The sequence below is a fragment of the Oculina patagonica genome, chromosome 5 (assembly GCF_052425735.1).
Source record: "Oculina patagonica isolate OP01 chromosome 5, crgOcupat, whole genome shotgun sequence".
NCBI classification, from domain to species: domain Eukaryota; kingdom Metazoa; phylum Cnidaria; class Anthozoa; order Scleractinia; family Oculinidae; genus Oculina; species Oculina patagonica.
Genome location: NC_135762.1, coordinates 8,755,192 through 8,779,024, shown reverse-complemented (window position 1 = coordinate 8,779,024; position 23,833 = coordinate 8,755,192). Strand labels below are relative to the sequence as shown.

The following is a 23,833-nucleotide window of genomic DNA, read 5'->3' as shown; positions in this document are numbered from 1 at the left end:
CAAGAATCTAGAAGTGGTTCGTGTGGCTATAGTTTTCAGCATTGTTCGAATATGCTCAGTGCGTTTTCGCAAACCTAAGTGATAAACTGTTTAAGCTTTAAACTTTCATGTCTCGATGTATAATTTTTGCGATAAATAAACTCCTGACTTCAAATTGAACGAAGGTTGAAAGTTCCTCGGGGAAAAATTCAGGCCTATATATGTTTCACAGATGTGTTATTTCTGACAAAGCTCTTTTACGACTCAGCTTAAACGTGATGTTGACTTGACCTCGTGCGCGCCATTTTGTTTTGAGAAGATGAAGGCGTGTGCATAAGGGTCTATAAACAGCTTTACACTAACAATGTCACGCGAAAGCGCATGCAGTATAATTATTTTGCACGTTGATAATTACTTAATCCTTTTAAAGTCTTAATTTTGATCCCGAAAGATTAAAGCCAAAGACGACAGTTTAAGAGATTTAAATGAAAGCCATGTAGGTGTTTCTAGAAGAATCTATCGAATTCATCCCTCGACTTATCTTTATCGCCTTATGTTGTCGTCATATTGCCGGACTTCTTGAAACAATGGATTAAAGCTTTCACAAAAAAGAAAGCCGCAATGGTAGTGTTTTAATTTCTATCATGGAATTTCATCCTTAAAAAAAATAGAAAAATAATGCCTATTTGAATCAGCGACGGACTTTTCGGGACTTTCACAAGCATGAGGTTATTTTTAGTACAACGTCAGCTTCGAATTGTACTGAAGGCGGGGATTTGTTTCGTTCACAAGTGTCGAACAAGTGGGCTAAAAATTCCCTTGTTTGTATTTGATAAAAATGACCTTGTTTGTTAAAATCGCGAATCGTACAGTTAAAAGTAAGGAATGCTTAAAATATATCTCTTTTGTTACTGACTGACATTTTTACACAGTTTCAGTCTTATCTTTCAATACCAGTCAATATTATTTACAAAGTGGTTTGTTTTTATTTTAATCAGTCAGAGTCAGTGGCTTTTGAATCCTTAACATGCGCATTTATTCTGCCCCCTACTTTTTCCGCTCTATCTTGAGCTAAGCTGAGCTGGAACGGTACTTCCCTCGAAAAACAGTGAAAATTTGAGCGTCACGTTCCCACATTTAATAATCGGCGTCGGTTGAGTTTTAAGAAACCAATTTCTGCTTAGCCATTTTTTTTGGCAGTGTAACGATTTTATAGTTTGAAGTCTATGCTAACTTTACTCGAATGCGTGACCATTCAAGAGAAGGCTGGCTGTGAGTCAATTTCATGAAATATGCGATTCAGTTTCTCAAAATATAATAAACTTGGCACTTTGCTTGATGCTTTGCTTGGCATTAAGTCTTCATTGCTTCACCTTTTCACGCTTACACTGCAGGAAATCTGAATGACCATGGGATCATTTTGTTACAAAGCATTCCCCCCGGTTACATGTTCCTTTAAAAAAATATCTCTCTCAATTGAAAAACTTATCAGTGTTGTGGAGGAAACAGCTGGATTTTAATCTGTGAATTTCCTTTGAAAATATCCTGAAGCGTTAAAAAGCGTGGGCTCACTAAATATTTCATTGGCACCGTTGCACCTAGGATCGTTTCATAACACGTAAACAGAAGAATTGATAGGGATACGTGTTATTTCTTGAGTGTTTCAAGTTTATCTTGGCATGCATTGGTTGTTTAATTTTTTAGAGAATAATACGTTGGTTATTGGTTTTTCAACTGTAAATACAGCGTAAGAGTACCATGATACATCCTTCAACAAGCAAGCCGAAAAATGCTGAACCAGACTTAGTTTGACGCACATTTTTATTGCGGTTTTGAAAATAAGTACAAAATACGAGGCGAAATTTGCGATAAAAACTGAGAAAAATGAACAAGAGGAGATCGGACTTTGAATCGCTTGACACCCCTTGCCTGCAAGTCCCATGGGACAGAAGCCCACGTGTACAGCAGACAGCTCTCAGCTGTAAAGTAGGGGCGTGCCGTTAAACACCTTATACCAGGACACTTGACACTTGACCCTTGCTCTGTATTTAGTGCAAAATACTTATATATTTTGCCAGTAGCTAGATTACTTTTTTTTTTTTTCAGTGGCCCGGACAACGAAAAAAGCTCAATCAGTCACTTTTTTTATTTGAAGGGGCTTTGTGCAAAATAGAAAGTGAAGAATAACAGAACTCCCAACCATATTGAGAGAAGGTCAGGAACCTACAGGGACGTTATTAGGGAAATGTATTCAACCTATTTCTAACCCCCCCCCCCCCCCCCCCGCCCCCCACTTCTCGCCTCCTCTTTTTTTTTAGGATTTTTGCGTAGATCACATGGTCAACAAAGTCATGTGCTTGTCATTGCGTCCCGGGTAGTCTCATTTTCTGAGGAAATTTGATATTTTAAATAAATATACGGCCCAATCACTTGTATTTCAGAGCTAAGGCAAGGCAGCACTGGGAGGGGTGTTTTAAGGAGAGGAGAAAGGGCATAAACGGGAAAACCAAAATTTATATTGTTAGCTCTTGTCGGCAACAACAGTTCGGACCGGCCACCCTATAACCACATCTTCGTGAGATTGTTTTGATTTTTCAGGCGACAACGTTCTTGAGCACTGCGCATGCGAGCATGCGCTTGATAGCTAAACTCGATCGCGACCGGTCATGATCACTGGTTTCAGTAAAGTCTTCATTAAATATTCGTCTTCAGTGTATTTTGATAATCTGTGGGATCTGTAACTATATTTTTGTAAAGGTGAGTGAAGTTCAAATTATTTCCAGTGTTACTAAAAGCGTCGAGGTTTGTGTTTTGAATTCACGAAGTTTATCGGACCGTTTAAGGTTGCCAATAATGGTTTTGTTTCCCGGTTATTTTACGCTGTTGAGTTACCCCTCCTCTCGTTTTCTTGTTGACAAATTTAACTGTCTTTTTGACACAGAAGGGAGGAATTGATTTAATTCATCTTTTCCTAGCCCACGATTAGATACATAACTTCGCTTTCACTGACTACTGAATTTATTTGTTTTGGATGTTTGAATTCTTTGATAAATTTAACTTCTTGCCAGGGGAAGTACTTATATTGCAATTAATTTCATCTCAAAACAGAAATCTAATAATAATGATAAAATAGTGCCACTTTGTTAATTCACATCTTAGTTGTTTAGACAGACACGGCTAAATGCACGATTTATTTAATAAGCTCAGTGGGTTTGTAAAATCAACACTGAATTCTATTTGCGAAGTAAGCAAGTGCCTGTATTTAAACGGTGTCCATTATACTAGGAGCAGGTACTCTGGGCCAGTTTGCAGGTACCACGACTCAAACAATCGCCTTCATTCGAATACAGAATCGATCGTGTAAATCTACAATTTACAACCACTCAAACAGTGTTTTCGCACATATGAAGTTGCAATTTCTTTAACAAACTATCTGAAGAAATATAGCATGATAAATTTTGCAATAACTGAAAAACTCAAAAAAAAAATTCCGAGTTCCAGATTGGATATGAACCCACGACAATCTGGAACTCGGAAATTTTTACCGAGTTTTTCAGTTATTGCAAAATTTATTATGCTATACTTTACCAAACTTGATATAATATTTTTTGCTTTTTTGCCACAAACTAGTCGTGTGAGAATTCGGAGGGACATCAAAACGACACCACACATATGACAATTGTTTATGATCTTGTTACCTGCCCACTTAAAAATATTTGACACTGCGAGGAGAATTTACAAACTGATAGTGTGTCGCCTCGCAAGTATGTATGAGATTATTCTTAAGGTTTCATTTCAGAGTAATTACTCAAACGTTTCTTTTCCCCTTAGCGACGGTTTCATTACATTCTGCTACGATACGAAGCTCAAAGAGAATGGACCAGATTTAGTTTAGCCTGCGTGGCAGGCGTTCAAAGGGGAAGGAGAAGATGAGTTCGAGCGCGAAGCGGGGGTGCTTCCCCTTTGAACGCCGGCCACGCAGGCTAGAATTAGTTTAATATTACAATTGAAAATTTAATTGTTTTATTATTAAATCTCTCACTAGATAATTATCAACGTCTAGTATAAGGCCCTTGAGAAAGCAAATTTGCTTCAAAAAATTAAAGGGCTTACGAAAAGTCGACTCTCCTAATGTCGGGTAGCATCTCTCGCAAGTTCTCACATAAATAGCTCGCTATACCCTTCGAGAAAACAATAGAACAAACAACAGCAAACAGTGCAGTGAACGTAGTCCAAAGAAAATCTCTTCCTAATAGCAACTGCTGCAAGAAAACCCAGTAGAATTTCAAGCTACTACTGCTACAGGCGCCGAAGGAACACCGTTTCTTTAGAAAATCATCGTAATTGCTGCCATTGCATACCTTTCATTGCTAGGATTTGTTTCCGACAGATTTGTATGGAAACACTTTTAGCGACGCAATCGGAATCAGAGTTGGACTACGGTCAGAACGCTCCGATCCTTACACTTCTTATTAGTGCAGGTAGTATGCTGATTCCAACGTTCGGACTCTGATTCCGATCTCGATCTGATTCCGATCACGTCTCACATTTCGGTCCTGACTCTGTCGGTACTGTATCCTATCTCAATATCACTTGCGATCCTTACACTATTTTACGGTATTCACAAATGGTCTCCCGTTCGCTAGATAATCCATTCACTGGCCATTCGATACAAACGAACATCTTCTAACCCACGCGCTCGGTCGATCGTCCCCAACCGAATCAAGGTTGCTTGTGCGTCAAAAATCTTCGATTTTATATTTGTGGGGGTTACAAATTACACTTACAATTAACGATAGCTCTGAGCACATGTATTATACAGTTGAAAGATCACAAGCTTTCCTCAGCAAAACGGCAAAATGAAATGCCCCAATGTTGCGTTTTATGAGGAATGCGAGAAACGACAGTAAGTATTTTATCTTTATCAATTATAATTAAAAAAGTCAGAATCCGGAGTCCATTGGTAATAGGCCTGACAATGTCTTAACTTTTTTTTTTTACAATGTCTTAACTTACTCATTTCAAGGATTATTCAGGCGCTGATTGGCTAACTAGATAATCGGCGAGTTGAGAAATTTTGCGGTTTGATGTTCATAAAATCATGATTTTCACGACAATCATACTTAACCATGATTATTTTCTCTCTAGCTATGTGGTTCCCCTTCCTTGCTCTGTGTGGGATTTTTGCCAGCGCACAAGCTTCACCTATATCTGACCCTCTGCCGTCCGCTCTGAGTGAGTAAAAAAGTTATCTTATTTTCACTTTTCACTCATTATTAAATCAGCTGCTAGAATTTAATTCTTTATTTACGGAATATGCACCTGTTCCTATAAGGTTGTTTTAAACCTTATATGATTCAGAGATGGTGGTAGCCATGAAACAACCTTTACTGCATATATTCCAAGACTAGTTTATTTCTAGTTAGTTGTTTTACGCTAAATTACTTTTAATATATCAACGTTGTGATTTGTGAACAGTTGAGCCATTTTCTACATCAATTCGCTGTCCTCCAACAAAAGCGTTCAAATGGACCCGATCAGACACTAGCGGGCTGGACATCGTGTTTTATTACACATGCGGTCAAGGTAACTATTTCACTGAAATGACCAAACAATAATTAAGGTCATTGCCCCGAAATAAAACTGAGCATAGATTTTTAACCAAACTTCGCCTACTGGTTTATTACTTTAAGGGAACTTAAATTTTGAAATAAAAAAGGGGGGTCACCAGATTCGTTTAGGAGCATGACGACCATGTATATTCCATATAATTCCTTTATAATTCCTCTGCGAGTACTGGCAAAGTACACTTTTTTAGCGATAATTTATTTTTCAAACACATGATTGATCTGTTTTCATTTTACAGAAAGAATTTGATCGCTACACCCAAAATATGAGAAAAAATTGATAGGTCACCAGGCTCGTTTTTACTTCTCTCGCGGACTAAGCCGCATAGAAAAAAGCCGCCATTTTGTTGATGTGCTCGCGCGCGCGCGCGCTAATTACGCGTAAAATTCTGCGCAGTAAGGATGCGCAATGCAAAACAGGGCAATGACCTTAAAAGTAATAATTAGTCAACACTGCCTCTTGATTCTCGTTACATTATGCATCCTTAACAGTGAATACATTAGACTGCTTTCATTAATTGACACAATGTTGACTGTTTTTTGTCTTCATGGCGATTCTGTTTGTCAGTTAGTCGAATTTAGACTAGCTTGTGGGAATTGGAGGATTGGGTGGGTGGGGGAGTCCACTCTTTATCTTTATAGACAACTCTCTCTTAACGGAAACCTCTAAAAGGCGGGCACTTGGTGCTGGTAAGGATTTTAATATGATGCTAAAACTGCAAAGAAATCACATCAAAGTGCAAATTAAACCTGAAAACTATGCATTAATTATTTTGTGCAACGTCTAAAGGAAGCCTGCGAATGCGTATAGCTCCCATGGAAGCGAAAATTCACGTGAACAAAGATGTTTGACACACGGGTCTAAAAAAGTCAAAAAGTTTATTTGTTATTTCTTGCAATTGAAAGTTAGAAACCCAGCCGGCCCACTACCACCTCCCCACCCCCTACCCTCTCACACCAGCCATATATAGGGTCAAGAATGGTCCATCAAAATTTTGCAGTGCACGCAAAACTAGGCTTCTACTCGAAATGCTCGCAAAATTTTAGTGGGTGCTCCCCCCTCCCCCCGGATTTGCTCCTGCTTGCATATTTCAACAAGTGCTTGCATGCTAGGTTTTATGTGTAGGTAGCTTTTTGACAACTGTTCGTTGCTGACAAGGCTAATTTTTGTTACTGCTCGTGCTCGTAAAGAAAGGCGCTGTACTGACCATACGATACCGCCAAATATGATTAAGCTTTCCTTTGTGTCTAACAAAACAATCATTTTTTTATTATTATTATTACAATTACCAGGTGGAGAAATGTCACAAACTCTGCACTGCACCAACGGTTACAAGGCTCAATACAGAAAGGACCTCATTCCAGACGCCATGAAAAAGGCCGCGATTCCAATGGCCATGAAGAAAGGCTTCATTACCGGACTTGACCAGGAGCCTTCATTCGGGCTTTTTGCCACGGGGCCCGATTACACTACGAAAAACGGAGCCGTGGTGGTCTTCGCATGTCTAAACCCAAAGTAAGAATTTCGATGCATTACTTTCTACTGTGGAAATAGGAGAGAATAGTTGCTTAACATAGGCATGCAACGCGTGCAGAGTAGGAACAAAAGATTGATTCCAAATCATACACCGTCTGAGATGGTTTGAGTTTGCAGAAAATTTTTAAAACAAAATGTCAGGAATGCATTAGGACATGAGGAAGACCAAAGACAGTGAGAGGAAATTTAGACTTTGTGCTAAGTTTAATTGGCTTGGATGGCTGTAACATGGAGTTTCTCAGTTAAAATAAATTAACTCAGAACATTTTCATGCAATGATTTTTAGCTTTGAGTTCTGGGAGGCGCGATAGCCAGGAAGGGAAAACTTTCTCTGAATATTCAAACGATAGAAATTCGTTAACAAGAAAAACTGACCACCTTCAGTTGAAAAACGAAAAGTTTATATTTCTATTGTTTCAATATTCTGATTCATGCGTAAATATCTCACTGTGAAAAAGAGGATTTCGCGCGCGGTCAACTGTCTGAGCGTTTCAAAGAGTGATCCGGGTTTAAGCTCTGTGTCAAGGTGCTCCCAGTGCCATTTTTCACTCATACACGTAAATAATACGCAAACAATACGCGGGTTTTCTTGAAGCTAGAAATAGGTGTAAATTTGGTTTCCGTTTAATCATGCCCAGCGATTAACGTCATGATCAAAGAGAACACGTGTAACACGTAAAGTTTCTGTATACTGGTTCACCAGGACGCGGAATCCAACGTCGAATCTGTGAAATTAAAGCAGAAATAGTACCTTTTAAGTTGACAAAGCTACATACTCTACGATCAAGGTCAAAAGCACAATATTTCTCTCCATTTTTGATTGGGTGTCACAGTCCTTCTGAATGTGTCCCTCTATAGATCCGCCCCTGGTAAGGCTATAGACACGGTAATTGAATAACACAGAATCCCCCGATCATTTCGGTTTACAATACTCCAAAAGTCCTATTGGTAACTTAACTAACATTTTCTCATTTCTCCCTAGTAAATAAAATGCCACTAAAACGGTACTGAGAGATTGATCGGGCTCTGGGACGTCGACTACGCATGCTTAACTACAGTGAACCAATGCACGTGACCCTTACAGTAACAGACGTAGGCACCGACGCAGAAGTTCTATTTTTTTCTTGAACAGTTTTTTTCCGCATGTAAAAATTGTCTCGGTTATCTAACTGTTATAAAATGTTTCAGGTGGGGGTTGTATATGTGAGCATATTTAATGCTCGAAGGTTTGAGAATAAAAGGAATCAATTCAAAATAGTCATGAAAGTTTATTTAAAGTACCTTATTGAGGATAGAAGCAGTTTGAGTCATGCCATAAAGCCATGAGTAAAAAATAATTAAAGTTTTTCGTTTTTTTAGAAAGCTGTTACTAAGAAGCTTAGTAACTGAGGTCATTCCCCGTAGTAACCTTTACACGCGAACCTGTTCTGTCTAGAAGTCTAGCATCGCTAGCTCTCGGATTTCCAATATTATTTAAAACTAGCCATGGTATATTGCAATTCTTGAGTTTTGATTGGTTTACAGGCCATGCATGGTATATTATACACTTAATGTCTGTTCCTTCGGGAAACAGTTAGTTTTGTTTTCCCTCGAGTGTCGACGATTCATTCGACTTCGTCTCGGGGAACATCGAGACTCTCGGGAAAACAAAAACAAAACAAAGCAAAACAGAACTAACTGTTTACCGCGCCCATTAAGTATGTAATATACCATGGACCACAAATATGGTAGGTGTACGCTTGAGCGAGAACGACCCGGAGCACAAATATTGCAACTCTTTGTTTTTGTTTTTAATAAAACAATTATTCCACTCGCGCTTCGTGAATATGAGACCCTCATACAAGATAGTTATAGCCAATTCATATCCAGTGCGCGCTCGTGGAATAATTATTAACTGGAACATATCTAAGTTGCCTTTGTCCCTGGTTTAAACTGTTTTTTTTACTGATACCAAAGCTTCAACAGGAAATTTGAGTTGATTTGCATGTAAATTTGCACGTGACAGAAAATTCTTGTTTTGAACGAGGCCTTACTTTGAAACAGGGTAAAAGACCACGCACTCTCACTAAACTAAGAACGGCATATTGATAGTAATAAAATATATCTACTTAGAACCAAATTTAGTTTTGAAACGCCTAAATCTAGACCATTAAAGGCAATAAATAGCCTACTAAGTTGTGTAAGTTCAGTAATTTTTTTTGCGACAGGCTGATCAAATCCCGTAAAGTTTCAGCAACGCCATAGTACTTAAGTGGTGTAGCTTGCTTAAGTGCATTCGACACTTCGTTTAGTAAAGAAAGGGAAATGCTGTTTTTTGATTTGTCTTACCCCATATTTCACATTTCCCATCTTCTTTTATTTGAAGAGTTAATTAGATACCTGGAAAGCTATGCTGGGTCACTGATTGCCATTAACACCTTGCCTTTTGGTTCTGAAGTGGCTCTTAGTTGAACAATTTGTCGAAGCTGAATTGGAATTGAACTGTCGTCGTGTCAACTATGTCAACGGAGCTGAATGGTTATGAAATATAGAGTAATATATCGGACCAGTCTTATTAATGTCAATAGCTTGTTGTGGAAGCATAGGCTAGTTCGATAAATTAGCGGTGGAACTGCCTTAGAATCATTTACAAAAACGAAAGGAAAAGATACCTTAATTCCTCTCTACCTTGTGTTTACGTTCAACAAAACTGGTACCAGTTGCGACCCGATCCAGCTAACACATTTGTAGTCAAATAAATTTCGATTTTACTAGTATTATTTCAATCAAAATAATATTTTCTGATATATTTAACATCCGTCATTCCGAAAAAAAATATTATCAAAAGAAAAGCTTTCACGAAAGGTGCCTAGAAATTTTGTAAACGTTTCTGATCAATTCAACAAAGCATTCCTCGAAGCGTAGTAAATCACCTTTCATTGCCACAGGGTTAAAACTCAGTTGATCGTAAGAAGGTAAGTAAACAAGAAGCCAAAACCGAATTCAAAGAAGCGATCAAGGAACCCTTGTCGATGTGTACAACGGTTATTCAGATGAAAGAAGCTTTTTATCTTATCCCTTAGTTTCACTGTTAAATCTTCTTTTGTTACCAGTGCCCCATGTGTAGAGAGTCCCCTTCGTGCATTACAAAACATGATTACGTTATTCGCTGTTGAACCGGTACATAATTTATCGCCTACCGAGTTGATACGGCGAATTGGGAAGATCATTTTGGGGTATCGGGGAAATAATTGAGATATCACAAAGCCCCAGTAAAGACCACACAGATGGGGCGCGATATTTCAAGACGAAAGCGGAGCGACGAAGGACCCCAAATGAACGACCAAGCGTCCTCTTGGGGCTGTGGGGCACGATTTATGGGTATTCTTGGTGTTTTGACAGTGATTTTAGTAGTGGCTGTTGTTCATGTGGCGACCAGCGATGAGCGCAAAACATATTTTGATGAACTCGTTAGTACAGGAGGCGCTATTCGCTCAGCGCGTGATGTACATTCCCATTCTGAAGAAGAACCCGAGATTTGCCAAACAAGCGATTGCAAAAGGGTAGCAAAATACATAAACTCTTCCATAGATCACTCCAAGGATCCGTGTGTAGATTTCTTTGATTATGTCTGCGGAGGTTGGATCAATGCCAATCCTATTCCTAAGAGTTCATCTACCTATTCTACCTTTGCCAAGCTTAATGGACACGTGGAACGCAATCTGAGGCACATCTTGGAAAAGGGCATCAATGCTTCAAGCAAGAGGTTGTTCCACTTGCCAAAGAACTTCTTCCAGTCGTGCATGGATTTGAAAACTATTGACAACCTGGGGGATAAACCGCTTCGAGATTTGATCAATGACATCGGCTCTTGGAGCATTGATAGTAAGTCAGGCTGGAATGAAGACGATTGGGAACTAGAGAGAACTCTGTTGAACATTCACAGGAGATACACCTCCGCTGGAGGACCGTTGTTTTCTGTTCACATTAGCGACGATCCTATAAACAACACCAGGCACATAATTGAGGTGAGTGCCATTCAATAAGAAACCTGGTGTGATATAGCAAGTAAGGTTCTTAAGTTAGGAGTGCTTCTGATGGAAAGATCTGATGTTTTCATGAACTATGTAATCGTGACTTTATATCAAGAGAATTGCTTTGTTAGTTTTCGTAGTTACTAGATAAACTGTTTTCGTGAATACATCGCCTTCATAATTGACAGTACAACCTCATACAAGCAATATTTATTTTCATACTTAAATACAAGAAAACAAAAGGACACCCAGTTCAATTGTAAAGAAGCTGGTGGGCGTTGTGATGGCAAAATAACGGTTGATTTGTTTTCAAAATTCTAAATTATCATCGCTGTGGTTAACAAAAGTTACGGCATTGTCTTAAAAGTTCATTACTTATCCATCTAATTCAATTGTGACAAGTATAAGGGGCTGTTCTTAACCTGCTAATTTTTACCATCTTTTGTGGCATTTGGTAGGGCGTACCTGCTGTAAAGGAAAGCTATAAGCTTCCAGACGTTTGATTCAGAATCTCGCCTTTTTAGAGCCCTTTATATTCCCGACCCTTTCGATAACTCGAACCAATTGGATTTGTTTTACCAAGTGGGAGGCTGCAAATAGGCCTTTTTCGAACTACCTTTTGCCTCTGTTTCAGAACGAGTCTATGTGCGAAACCATTTATATGAAAATGGGTTTCACCTACAGGTCCATTTTCATGGAAATCAAACTTGTTTTCATTTTAATGGTTGAGCAAGTAGACTCGTTTTGAAACAGAGACAAAAGGTAACTCGGAAATGGCCTATTTACCCCCGGCCGATTTCTCGAACTCTCTATTTCTGGAGCCAATAATTTTCGCTTCCCTTGAAGGTTCAAGAAATCGTTGTTTCACTCCCCTGTACTTTCTTCTATAGATTTTAAGAAGGAGGAGGTGAATGAACCGGAAAACGAAAACTAAAATAAATTATTGTAGCCTTAACATTCGGCAGTTTCTCAAAATATAATACAAAATAATTATACAAGTTTGCCGTTTTTAAAAATATTTTGATGGAATAACTGGCTTGAACTCCGAAAAGAAATCGACTCAGTAACTTGGCCGGTTATTAGTCCGAAGTGCACGACTTTAGTTCCAGGAAAAGTTACTCTCAGGGGCGTAGCTAGCCTATAGACCCGTAGGCCCGGGCCTACAAATTTTTCAGCTTACTCGCACTTTTAAAATGCACAACAGAAAAAATTCAAGCTGGTGCACTTTCAAGATGGAAATAGAAAGCAATTTTTAACATATCTTAGCATTATATATCTCGTAATTCCTCTTTCCTGATGGCTCAAGCTCATCCAGAGTGGAAACTTTGGAGCCTTCTTGGTTAGCCAGGTGACAAGCAAACGCACAATCAGGCATGAGCTGTTAGCGGAAATTGCGTTTATTTACGAACAACCAAAAATGGTGCATTCCTTGTTATAAAATGTTGTAATTTAATAGATGTCTTGTTCTCAAAATCATCCCGTCTTTTCCCTCCACCCCAACCCCTAAAAAAGCGGTTGGCCAGGCCTTCAACTCTTCAAAAAGCTGGCTACGCCCCTGACTCTAAGCTTCCGTTTCACAGATCTACCCTGGTAACAATAGAAAACTGTTGCAAAAAAAAAAACAGTTCTAAAGCATTTTTTGTCGGTTGTCCTAGCCTATTACTGAATCATAACACCTATGTTCCATTACCACCAGATAGATCAATCCGGACCAAGCCTTTCCCGAGAGGTATACTTCGACAGCCCAAAGGTAAACAATTTTTAATTGAATGAATGGTAAAAGTGTCACAGGTGTAACTCCAAAAATGTCATTGGCATCAATATTAAAGTTCTAAATCTTAAATTGCCACTTGAAAGGGTTGTTCAACGGCACATCAGTTTGCAGTACTGATGGCATGTCTTTAATGACCCCGATCAATAATTTCGTGTTTTTTTTATTGATTTTTATTGATTTATTTCTTTTTGGCATTGAAGATCATGAAGGCATACAAACAGTTTATCACAGCCGTCGGAAAACTGCTTGGTGGTGACAACGAAATGGCGAAGCGAGCTGAAGAGATTGTGGCGTTTGAAAAGAAATTGGCCAAGGTAAGCAGAATGCAATTTGACTTTTAAAATTTACTATTCAGAATTTTTAACAGCTCTTGTACTCAAAACTGATATGGTTAAACTGTTCATAATCTTACGCAAATGTGTACTATTACGAAGTTTATTGATGTCTTGTAGATCAGTGTTCCTGATGCAGACAAGACGGAATCGTGGTTCAATCGATTGACCATTGGTAAACTGATGAAGGAGGCACCCGGGGTAAGAAAGAGTTAAATTAAAGGGAGGTTTAACCATAATTTAGTGCTATTTGAAAATGCAATGAAGCTGTTAGGATTAATTGGAAATCTACTAATAGTGGCCTGACATTGCTAAAACGTACTGTACTAGTCATGAAAATTGTCAAAAAAATGTGGTTTGGCTACGGACGGATTGGACAGTAGCGGCCTAAAACTTTGAAAATATCGGGCCGACGTTTTCAAGTTTGACAGTGTTACTTGAAAGAAAATCACTTACAAACCATTGATTACATTTATTCACAGCTTTAAGAATGTATTTATGCCTTTCTTTATTGCTTAAAAGTTATTTTGTTGATCACTGAGTGCATCCTCATGTGCAAGTTGGAATGGTCTTTAACTGATTTTGGAAGAATGCTAAGCTCACTTGAATGTAATTTTGAAGTTTCGAATGCTCGTTCTTCTCTTCTTTACAGTATCCTTGGATGCATCATTTGTCCTCAATGTTTTCTAACAACACACTCAAAGACGACGAAGAAATAATTGTTCCTTCTCTTCCATATCTCCAAAACATGTCAAGAATCATCAAAGAGACCCCCAAGAGGTAAAAATGTCTTACCTATAGCCTGGTTACAACTGATAAAGAAAACGGGAAATTGCTATTTAAGTTTAAGAATCAATTAAAAGTCGTTCTCAACTCAGATCATCGACCAGTTACGAAGTGACGTAGCAACTATAGGACACAAAAATGGCGGTTAGATAAGCCACACTGTTTATGTAAGAAAGAAAAGTAAAAACATAGCAAAGCAGGCCCCTGGACAAATTGACGCAAACTACTGACATCATACAAGGGCTGAGTATGACTATGGTTGAACCTTCCTTTATTACAGCTCGAATCTCCGTCAGACTCTGTTTAGAAACTGACGCCCAAAAAGAGATTGCTTTTCATTTGGGTTAATATTAAACATGTTAAAATATCAATTCTGCCTCATTATCCATTGACCAACTAGTAATCGATCAAGGCCCTTTGGACTAGGAGAAATTTGTGTTTGCTTCCCAAGTACAAAAGTCACACGAGGTCTATTGATGTCAAGTGACAACGAGTGCAATCCAATCATCTTCTATAGTCTTTGTCGTTGAGAAGCTTGTGGAAGCACGGGATAAAATCCTCAAATAAATAAGAGCGGCCACAGATGTCATTGTCCGATATGTGCCGCTCACATCTAGTTAAATGTGTGGCGCAGGGACAAAGGCCGTGCTAAACGTAAACTGCAAACATTTGTGCTCCAGCTCAGTTCCTTTTAAACAAGACATGAAGATGAGTCTTTCATTTCCAACGATGCTTTTATGTCCTTCTAGGATCCTTGCAAATTACATCGTGTGGAATGTTATTCAAGACGAGGTGTCATTCCTTTCCAAGCCCTATCGCAAAGCAAGAACACAGTATCGAGAGCGCGTCCTGGGCTCCAAGGGACAGAAGAAGCGCTGGAAGACATGCGTGACTTTTACAAATGAGCTTCTTGGGGACATTTTAGGATCTGCTTACGTAGAGCACCATTTTAGCAAAAAGAGCAAGCAAATGGTGAGAAAGTTGATGTTGTAGATATTGTCATTCTAGCCATGCATGGCCTTTTTGTGTTAGAGCAGAAAACATGATGTCGAATACGGAAAACCCTCTCTAAGACGGACACCTTCGGGACCGGCCGCAACTGTCCGTCTTAGGGAGGTGTCCGCCTTGTAGAGAGTCGAGGTAACATAAAACCGTACCAGTAATTCTAAGATAATAAAGCTAAACCTTTGCACAATGCAACAAACATTTGCAAACTGCAACAAGACTAAAATAACAAAGGAGCGTATTCGCTTGTTAACGCAAAAGTTGAGAGCTTCTACAAACTGTAATACTGTAGGTAGAAAAAGACCTCTTTAGTGCCCATACACTTAAGCAGAGAAGTATTCCGTTAAAGCGTCATTGTTTTTGGTTAGTAAGCTTGATATACACGTATCCTCAAGCTGCTGACTAACTTTGCTTTAGGTCGATACGAAGTTTGGAAGTATTTTTGCTAATAAAATGATGATAAAAAACACTTCTCAAGCGTCCGTTAATGTTTCAAAGTGTCCATTGTCCGTCTTAGAGAGGTGTCCGTCTTATAGGGAGTTTGGTTACAGTAAAATGACTGAAAAACGGCAGGGACCATCATCAGGTGTCCGTCTTATGGAGGTGTCCGTCTTATAGGGAGTTTGGTTACAGTGTAATGACTGAAAAACGGCAGGGACCGGGCATCAACAGGTGTCCGTCTTATGGAGGTGTCCGTCTTATAGAGGTTTTCGTTAAGAGAGAGTTGACTGTATACCACGCACATAAAGTTACTTGTCTTTTTATGTCTGGGATTACCTTTAATAGGCAGAGGACATGATAGTGGAGGTGCGTAACGCTTTCAAAGATAACGTCAACGGCATTCCATGGATGGACAACAATACTAAAATGGCGGTGATGGAAAAGGTACGATTACTTATAACAATACTGTTACTAATATCTTAACAAGAAGAATATAATTATTTTTTTATCAATAACCAGTCTGGACATATTTGTGCTGCACAACATTGGTTTTGCTGAAAGTTAAGGATACCTAGTTTTTTCGAGCTTTCAGGTTTCTTCTTCTTCTTCTTCTTCTTCTTCTTCTTCTTCTTCTTCTTCTTCTTCTTCTTCTTCTTCCTTTCACTTGCAACCAAGGAATGGAAACATGTGCTATTGAATTCACATTGTAACTATCACTTTACTATTTCTTTAAGGCGGATGCCATGCACGATGAGGTTGGTTTCCCGCATTATTTAATTGACACGGAAAAGTTCAAGAAGAGGTTCAGAAAGTATGATCACGTAAGTGCTGCCGGTTACAACAGTTGTTCTTTCAGTACTTGGTTTTAAAATATTACAGTAATTAGACTTCTAATCTTTAATTCTAGCTGAATTTAGCAATAGCACGATGATTTGTAGCTTTAACCGTCCGTTTTCTCATTATTAGGTAGAAATAAAGAGCGTCAGTCTTTTCAAGAACAGAATTGCAATATTAAAAATGGCGCACCAGAGGATGCTTAGTAAGCTTAGAAAACCTGTGGATAAAGAAGAGTAAGTTGTTGTTTGTGATTTTGGCAAACGTGAGAAACCGCCGTGTTGTAGTCAGGTATAGTTCATTGAGGATGACTAGAGCATATCCTTGGTCCCCATTTGCATGATTTACCTCAGCAGGAATCAGAAAGAAAGCCTTGACGTCCGCAAACTTTGATGGCACACCCCGATTCATCATGTCTGAACTTTATCAGAAAACGATTTAAAACTGGAAAATAATTTTATTTATCAGCCCTTCATCCTTCCATCAGTCCGGCCGTCCGGCCGTCCCTCCTTCCCTCGCTCCGTCCGCCAGCTTTCGTTCCTTCGCCAATCAACCTTTGTTTAATAAGTACATAAGGAATATTATTTGCATCAAGACGATCGAGACCAATCGTGGATACCAAGATGTTTTCCTATTAATGTCCCCTTTTTTAATTCAGTATACTTCTACTGCTTTTCCTGCATTAGATTAGTACAGTATTGCTCCAGGAGGTGTAACTTGTTGTTCTTTTTTTTTTTTTTTTTGTTTCTAATTAGATGGCCAATGGACCCACAGACGATCAACGCAATGTACAGTTTTAACGAGAACGAAATAAGTGAGTGACAAGGCTACAACCTTTCAACAAATTCCATGATGATCATTGAATTTATTAACACTTGGTGACTTTTTCAAATTTAGTTATTCCTGCTGGAATTCTTCAACCACCATTTTTCTACGCTAAAGGAAGTCCTAGGTAAGACAAGCCTATAGACGCAGATTTTTTAAGACAGTCTTTGTAAAATCCAAAATTGAGAAAATTAAACTGCTATAGAAAGATGTTCAATGTTTCGCATATTTTTGTCAATAAACGTATTAATTCTAAAAGCTGCTTGATGGATCGGTGATTCCCGCGAAGATATAAAGAATATTATAGACATAGGTCTTTATGTGTATTCAGTTCTGTGCCCATTCGGCTGCAATTAATTAGTTTATGGTTTGATTTTAGGTCACTGAGCTTTGGAGCAATTGGTTCAATCCTTGGTCATGAACTCACCCATGGATTTGATAACACAGGTGAGAGAGTCAAAAGTAAAGTCACTGCACCCTCTTTTTTCAGGGGAAGGGGGGGGGGGGGGAGTATTCATAAACCAAAAGTCACTGTCTTTCATCTTGTCTTCAGAACTGCGTATGGTTTTAACGTATTGGTATTTGAGTAGTAGAAATCTACAAAAATTAATGCATATATGACAATCCGATTGGTTGAGCTACTCGTATACAATCAGCCGTTAGTATGCAATTTTTCGCGAAGTGGGAGTGTATGAAGATTAATTATTCTTTATAATGCGGAAATAATTGAAAATCGTTCAATTGGAATGACTTTAGTGAGAATTCTACTTAAACAATTAGAATTCGCTTTCAGTCTCCTCATCAACTGAAACCTCATAGAAATGTCGAACTGATAATCGAATTGTTAAATAACATATTGGAGTATCTTGATCATGATAAACGTTAAGCCACAACTGTCGGTTACGCCCTAGTTGTCGGCCTAGATTTTAATTGGATATTAATTATTACTTTCTATTTATCTTTTTTATGCGAGAGACTGGAAATATTATTAAATTTTATTTTTATTGCCGCAAGAGGGTTATTTAGTTACTTTTTTATTTGTTTGGCTTGTTTTTTTCCTCTAGGAAGAAAGTTCAACAAAAATGGTGAATTAACCGCGCAGTGGTGGTCTCAAGACTCGCTGGATGGATTTAACGCTAAGGCAAAATGTGTGGAGAATCAGTACTGGATGTATAAAGTTCGCGACAAATATCCAGTGAGTTAAAACACCCAACAGCAGGCCATTAATGATTTTATTTTGGTATTTTGTAATCGAAATTGTCACAAAGTTATCTTCCCTTCTCGTAGACTTTTTATGCTTACGTGGGTATGGATGGAACCGGGAAGTTCATTTGTAACTAAACATTCACGATTTGCTTGCAGTCAAAGTTGTGGCCGTGAGTCAGCTGCCAGCTAAAATTGTGCCAATTGCCCATTGTTATTGAACTCTTTCCACTCTTGCAACATGTCAAAAAGTACCTTTTAATTTTATGTCTCCTTTCCTGACTTATGGAATCTAACCCCGCCTTAAGAAGACAGCATATGTAGGCAGATACTCTCGATCATAATCAGCACGAAAATATGACATATGTCATATCACTGTCTTTATACATTGAAACTCTAATTCATATCGTTTTTTTATGCATGCTAAATAGTTCATTTTGTTTACTTCAGATCAATGGGAAGCTTACCCTTGGTGAAAACATTGCTGACAACGGAGGTTTCAAAGCATCATTTAGGGTAGGTTTACATGAAGTTGTAAAGTCGATCGACAAAAAGATTAAATAAGTGCATTTTAACTAGGCTGCGTAGCAGGAGTATAAGGGGGTGACGGAGGGAGAGAATTCGGGGAGAAAACGTAGGAGGAGGCCGGGGGAGGGGGAAAGGAACGCGTTCTACTCCTTGCTCGTACTTTTTTCTCCTGATATTCCCTCCCCCTTCCCCACCCCCTAAAATGTCTGATATGCGGGCTAATTTTGACTGTTTACCAGGATTTCTCCCAAACCTCACGCTCGTTTCTCCATCCAGCTGTATGTAAACACTTTCCACTTTTAACTAACGTCCATATTTTTTCAGGCCTACAAGAACTGGTTAGAAAAGAACGGCCAGGAATCATGGCGTCTACCAGGAATCAATTTCACAAGTGAACAGTTGTTCTACATAGGATTTGGTCAGGTGATACATTGCTCCTTAACCTCATATCAACATACAAATTCTTCTAACGGGACACTATACATATCCTTTAGTAAGAGTTGAGATAATCTGCTAGCAAGCCTTCGTCTTCTGCCTTGCATTTCTGGATAATGATGTTTAGAGGACAATTTTGTCGTATTATGAGCCTACGGGGTTTACAATAGTAGCATAAACTATAAACGTTTCGGTTTCTCTAACTCATCGTTTAATTTTTATTGCTATAGGCATATTGCAGTAATAGTCGTCCTACGGAGCAGTATTTGGCGACATTAAGTGATAGACATTCTGAGGAGAAATTTAGGTAAGTGTAAATCCGTCTTGATCAATTGCGATTTGCAGCACTGAAATTAAAGGTGGCTTTTGGTGGTCGACTTTCCAAAAGCAGGAATTTGACTGTTACTCTCTGACGATTGCAGGCGAAAGCACCCTTATTTCTTTGTCGGTTGACGGGTACGGTTAGATGTTTATCCACATGTGTTCATTCGCGTGCCTAAGCCAAAACTGACTAAGGCCATCGAGACCCACCCTTGATAGTTGACCGTATAAGTCGCTCTCATTCGGCGGTTACTTTTTCTGCAATGCTGTTAAAGAGGCTTTTCATTTAACTTAAGAAAATAAACGCAATTTCCTTGTTTGCCACTCGCCGATTCAAATTTCTAAATCTGACCCAAATCTGGCCTATTCAGACCATTTGACGCTTCACATACCCTTATTCCCCAACAGTGACACAGTTTCAAATAGAAAAATGGTACAATTTTTATTTACATATTTGGCAAATTTAAAATATTGACAACAAAAAGGACCAAAAGAAGGCATCCCTTTATAGGTCCTTTTAAATGGTCACTCACTAGGCTTCCCCGACTAAAGAAATGGAAGGCCAATTATTAAGTACATTAGATTTTTTCGTATTCTCTTCAGCTTTTAACCATGGCTTTTGTGAAATGATTTGCTACGGAACATCCCAGCGTGTCTACTTAAATAAATAGTAGGAGACCCCCGGTAGATTGGTGATGCTGTTGCTTTTACTTTTGTTGTTGTTGTTGTCGATCTCGTTCTTGTTGTTGTAACAGCATTTTTGGATTTTCTTTTTTGGTATTAACAGGGTTATAGGAACGCTTTCCAACTCGTATGACTTTGCCAAAGCGTTTAAATGTAAACCAAGCCAGCCTATGAACCCGACAAGCAAGTGTGCCGTGTGGTGTAAAGACGAAATTCATCTTTAGGGCGTGACTCCTGAGATGTTCCACCTTCGATTTCTTCGATGCTGGTCACAGATGCAAGGAGATAATCACTTAGGGGAATGGAAACTATTTATATTAATGTAATGTACAATTTATTTGCAATCTTAAAAGATTGCACCTTGACCACCACGTGTGTTAATTTTAAGGTTTGTTTGCCACTTGCATTCCTTCCGGTCGCATGATAAAAAAAAAAAAAAAATCAACTTTGTTTTACGAGGTCACTCAATCCTGTCACGTGATATTGCCAAACCGGAAGAGCTACGAGAAATCTTTTTCAGAATGACATGAGCATTCACGGATCAAAAATAGTGCAGCCGTAAATTTAGCGAATTTAAAATGCCCAACAACATAGCGTAATTTAATGTTTTAATTTATCAATTTTCTAGCTTGCTCTTCAGTTTGTAGGGACTCTTCCCTTACAATACCTGCCCTATGTAGGGTATTAATTGTCCAGGGATATTGGCAAAAGTAAAGTATTACACGTGACTTTGCATGCCTCAGACCACTGCCACTGCTAATTGCCAGGCAAATCTGTGACACGCCACGCCATTCTTTTTGTCGTGTTTTGTAATATAAGAATTTAGCTTTCTGCATTCCAGCGTATTTGCATTCGTTGAAGTATATTAAGATTTGCCCTAGAGTTGTGATCACTTACTTTAAAGTAGTTAGTAGCTAAGGCCAATAATACAGTGGAATACCGATTTCTTGAGCCTCCAAGCGTCAAATCAGAAACTGGTTCGAGATATCAGGAAGCTCTAGAAATCGGGGTGAATTGCACATTTCGACTGATTTGAGCCAAACAACTTCCAACAAGGCTCGAGAAATCGGACCCTCTTTCTGTCACTCAATCCTGTGAGTGAAGCGTTCGGTAAGGCGTAAAGAAGGCCAGAAATAGTGGACTATTCCAGGGTCAGTTTAGCTTAGAATCAGAAGTTGCATAACAAACATATGCATGGCGTCACGGTAGATGAAGGTACATTCTTCCTGCACGTCATGTAGATTCGTTAAAGCATACTCCCAACACTCTTGTGAAGTTTTAAGGAGGAACAGAAGTTTAAAAATGAAAGGAATACAACAAATTATGACAAATTAGGAGTAATTTACAAGATGAATTCCACCCTGAGATGGCAAAGACGTTTCCAATTCAATTCTATCAAATTTGAATGGCACAGATCCATAAGTAAAATGTTTCAGTCTGCAACACACGAGGTCTCAAGAGGACTTGGAATCCATGCCATCCTTAAAAGTACAAGACGTCTGGGCTCCAAGACTGATAAAATAGGTCTATGAACAGGCTCCAGGCTCCAGGCTCCTATGAACAGGCTCCAGATTCCACAAAACAAAACTCGACGATTTTATCCAGGCTCAGAAGTGCCTTCGCATTGGCTCCAAAACCCGCAGAGATCCAGACTTGCCCTCACCCAGTTTTAGAACCCTAAACTTAGTTTGTTCAATGCATGCCATTTTGTTTATCCCGTACCGGCCAAATATAATAGCCATTTTGGTCATCCTTTCCGGCGAACTTCTACTTCTTGGAATATTCACATACATTTTTAAACAGTCTACATTTTAACTAGTTCCCTACGTAGCCATATATGGACATGCATATGGGTCATCACGCAATGCTTCTCCCCCAAATACAATCCGCAGGGAAGCCACGCTAGAAAATATCTACGAGATGAGAGGCTGTTTTGTAGTGTAACATCCACGAGGTAGTGTCTATATTCTTTTCAATATACGCACAGCCTAGCTGTAAAATAGGGTTCAGCTTTGTATATGTCCGCGAATATCAGGTATGGTTGTTATCTGCTTTTTGCATCCTCGAGAACGTAAATATATTATTAGGGTCAACGAAGATAAAAATGAAGCATTTCATTGAAATCTGTCTAGTAATTTATGTTTGGAGCTTACACCTTCGTCGTTTATCATTTGTTCAGTAGTAAGTATACATGCTTTTAGTTTAGTCAAACCTTTCCATGATCTAGCTCAGTTAGATGAAGTCGTTAGATTGGGTGTTGAAATCAGTACGTATTTCTGTGAGATAAGTCATAAATGATATTTCAGTTAAATGAAAATACATTGGCAATTTTAATAAAGAAGCGTGTTAAAAGAAAATAAAATTTAACAACTAAGTGCTTCTCATAATTGTCAGTACAAGTGAAAACCTATGGCATCCCAGACAGAGCCGTTAATACAAATGACAGATATTTCAGTATTTCTTTGACCCTCCGCTCAAGCCATCGTCCACAAGTCCCGTTGTCATTGCTGATTCAATATATTGTGACGGACATTGTGACGTTGCTCGAGCTCGCGCATGCGCAAGCACGAGTAATTCAAATGAAAAACTTAGTCCCTTAGCGTCCTTTGGTGCTTCTGCGGGCGAACGCAAAGGACACGTAAGAGCCTGGTAACTTGTCTGCGTGTGGATCCATTTGGTGACGTCATGAAATTTCGGGGAGGAGGCGCTTTGAAACAAGAATGATTAAAGGGTGATAATTGAAATCAGGAAATGATTTTACGTGCAATTATTTTGTCAAAATTATCATAATTTCCCGAGCAATTATATGATTGGACCATTTCCTTGTGCATGTGCACCGTGAAGTTATTAGTTTCGAGCATTTTATGTACATACGTTAACCATGAATTTTGCTCGTCTTACTCCGGTCGCTCTTTCCTGAGAAAGACTTTCTTTCTTTTTCTTGTCTTTTTCGGGAGCCGGCGACCAGAGGATGGCGTCTGAAATTCAGGCTATAAGATACATATGCTTGTATTAGGAGACTTAACTGCACTGCTGTAACATAACGATAAAGCATACTGGCACAGCTGGGGGCTGTAAGATAACGATGAAGTCTTTAATTCGCTTACTCATACATCGTATAAAAACAACACACACCAACACTAACAGAGTAAAACTACGCTGTTAATCACGTTCGTTTATATATTCTGACTTGCTACTGATACTGTAAGCTTTTATCTTGGAGAAGAAAGAAGAATTGTTTTATAAATTATAGCACACTCAACAATATTACTGGATTCTGATTGGACGCGAGCAGTGTAATTAATCCCAAATTGTACTTTCCAGGAGTACCTATTTCTTTTTTTCCGAATTTGACCAGTAGACTTCCGAGATTTTCCGAAGTTGACCCGACCATTTTCAAATACTTCCTAAATTTACCCGAAGACTTCCGAAGATTTCTTAAGTTGACCAGAATACTGCCGATGATTTCCGAAGTTGAAGTTGAACCGAAGTCTTCCGAATATTTTTTC

The 23,833-nt window shown here is 38.8% G+C and overlaps 3 protein-coding genes across 3 annotated transcripts in view; all 3 read left to right on the top strand.

Moving 5' to 3' along the window:
• The window catches only part of LOC144655322 (monocarboxylate transporter 13-like), a 109,009-nt gene that overhangs the window by 77,831 nt on the left and 7,345 nt on the right, over positions 1 to 23,833 (top strand). The window lies entirely within an intron of this gene.
• On the top strand, positions 2,632 to 8,398 carry LOC144655345 (uncharacterized). Its single transcript, XM_078515584.1, has 5 exons — positions 2,632 to 2,736; positions 5,128 to 5,214; positions 5,458 to 5,565; positions 6,900 to 7,122; positions 8,126 to 8,398. The coding sequence occupies exons 2-5, from the start codon at positions 5,130 to 5,132 to the stop codon at positions 8,130 to 8,132; spliced, it is 423 nt and encodes a 140-aa protein (XP_078371710.1). The 5' UTR covers positions 2,632 to 2,736; positions 5,128 to 5,129; the 3' UTR covers positions 8,133 to 8,398.
• Positions 9,724 to 21,862, top strand: LOC144655317 (endothelin-converting enzyme homolog). The gene is made up of 17 exons (XM_078515539.1): positions 9,724 to 11,150; positions 12,853 to 12,906; positions 13,131 to 13,244; positions 13,383 to 13,463; positions 13,915 to 14,042; positions 14,798 to 15,020; positions 15,840 to 15,938; positions 16,229 to 16,315; positions 16,461 to 16,564; positions 17,084 to 17,142; positions 17,226 to 17,280; positions 17,533 to 17,600; positions 18,218 to 18,348; positions 18,807 to 18,872; positions 19,209 to 19,307; positions 19,550 to 19,626; positions 20,428 to 21,862. The coding sequence occupies exons 1-17, from the start codon at positions 10,410 to 10,412 to the stop codon at positions 20,546 to 20,548; spliced, it is 2,307 nt and encodes a 768-aa protein (XP_078371665.1). The 5' UTR covers positions 9,724 to 10,409; the 3' UTR covers positions 20,549 to 21,862.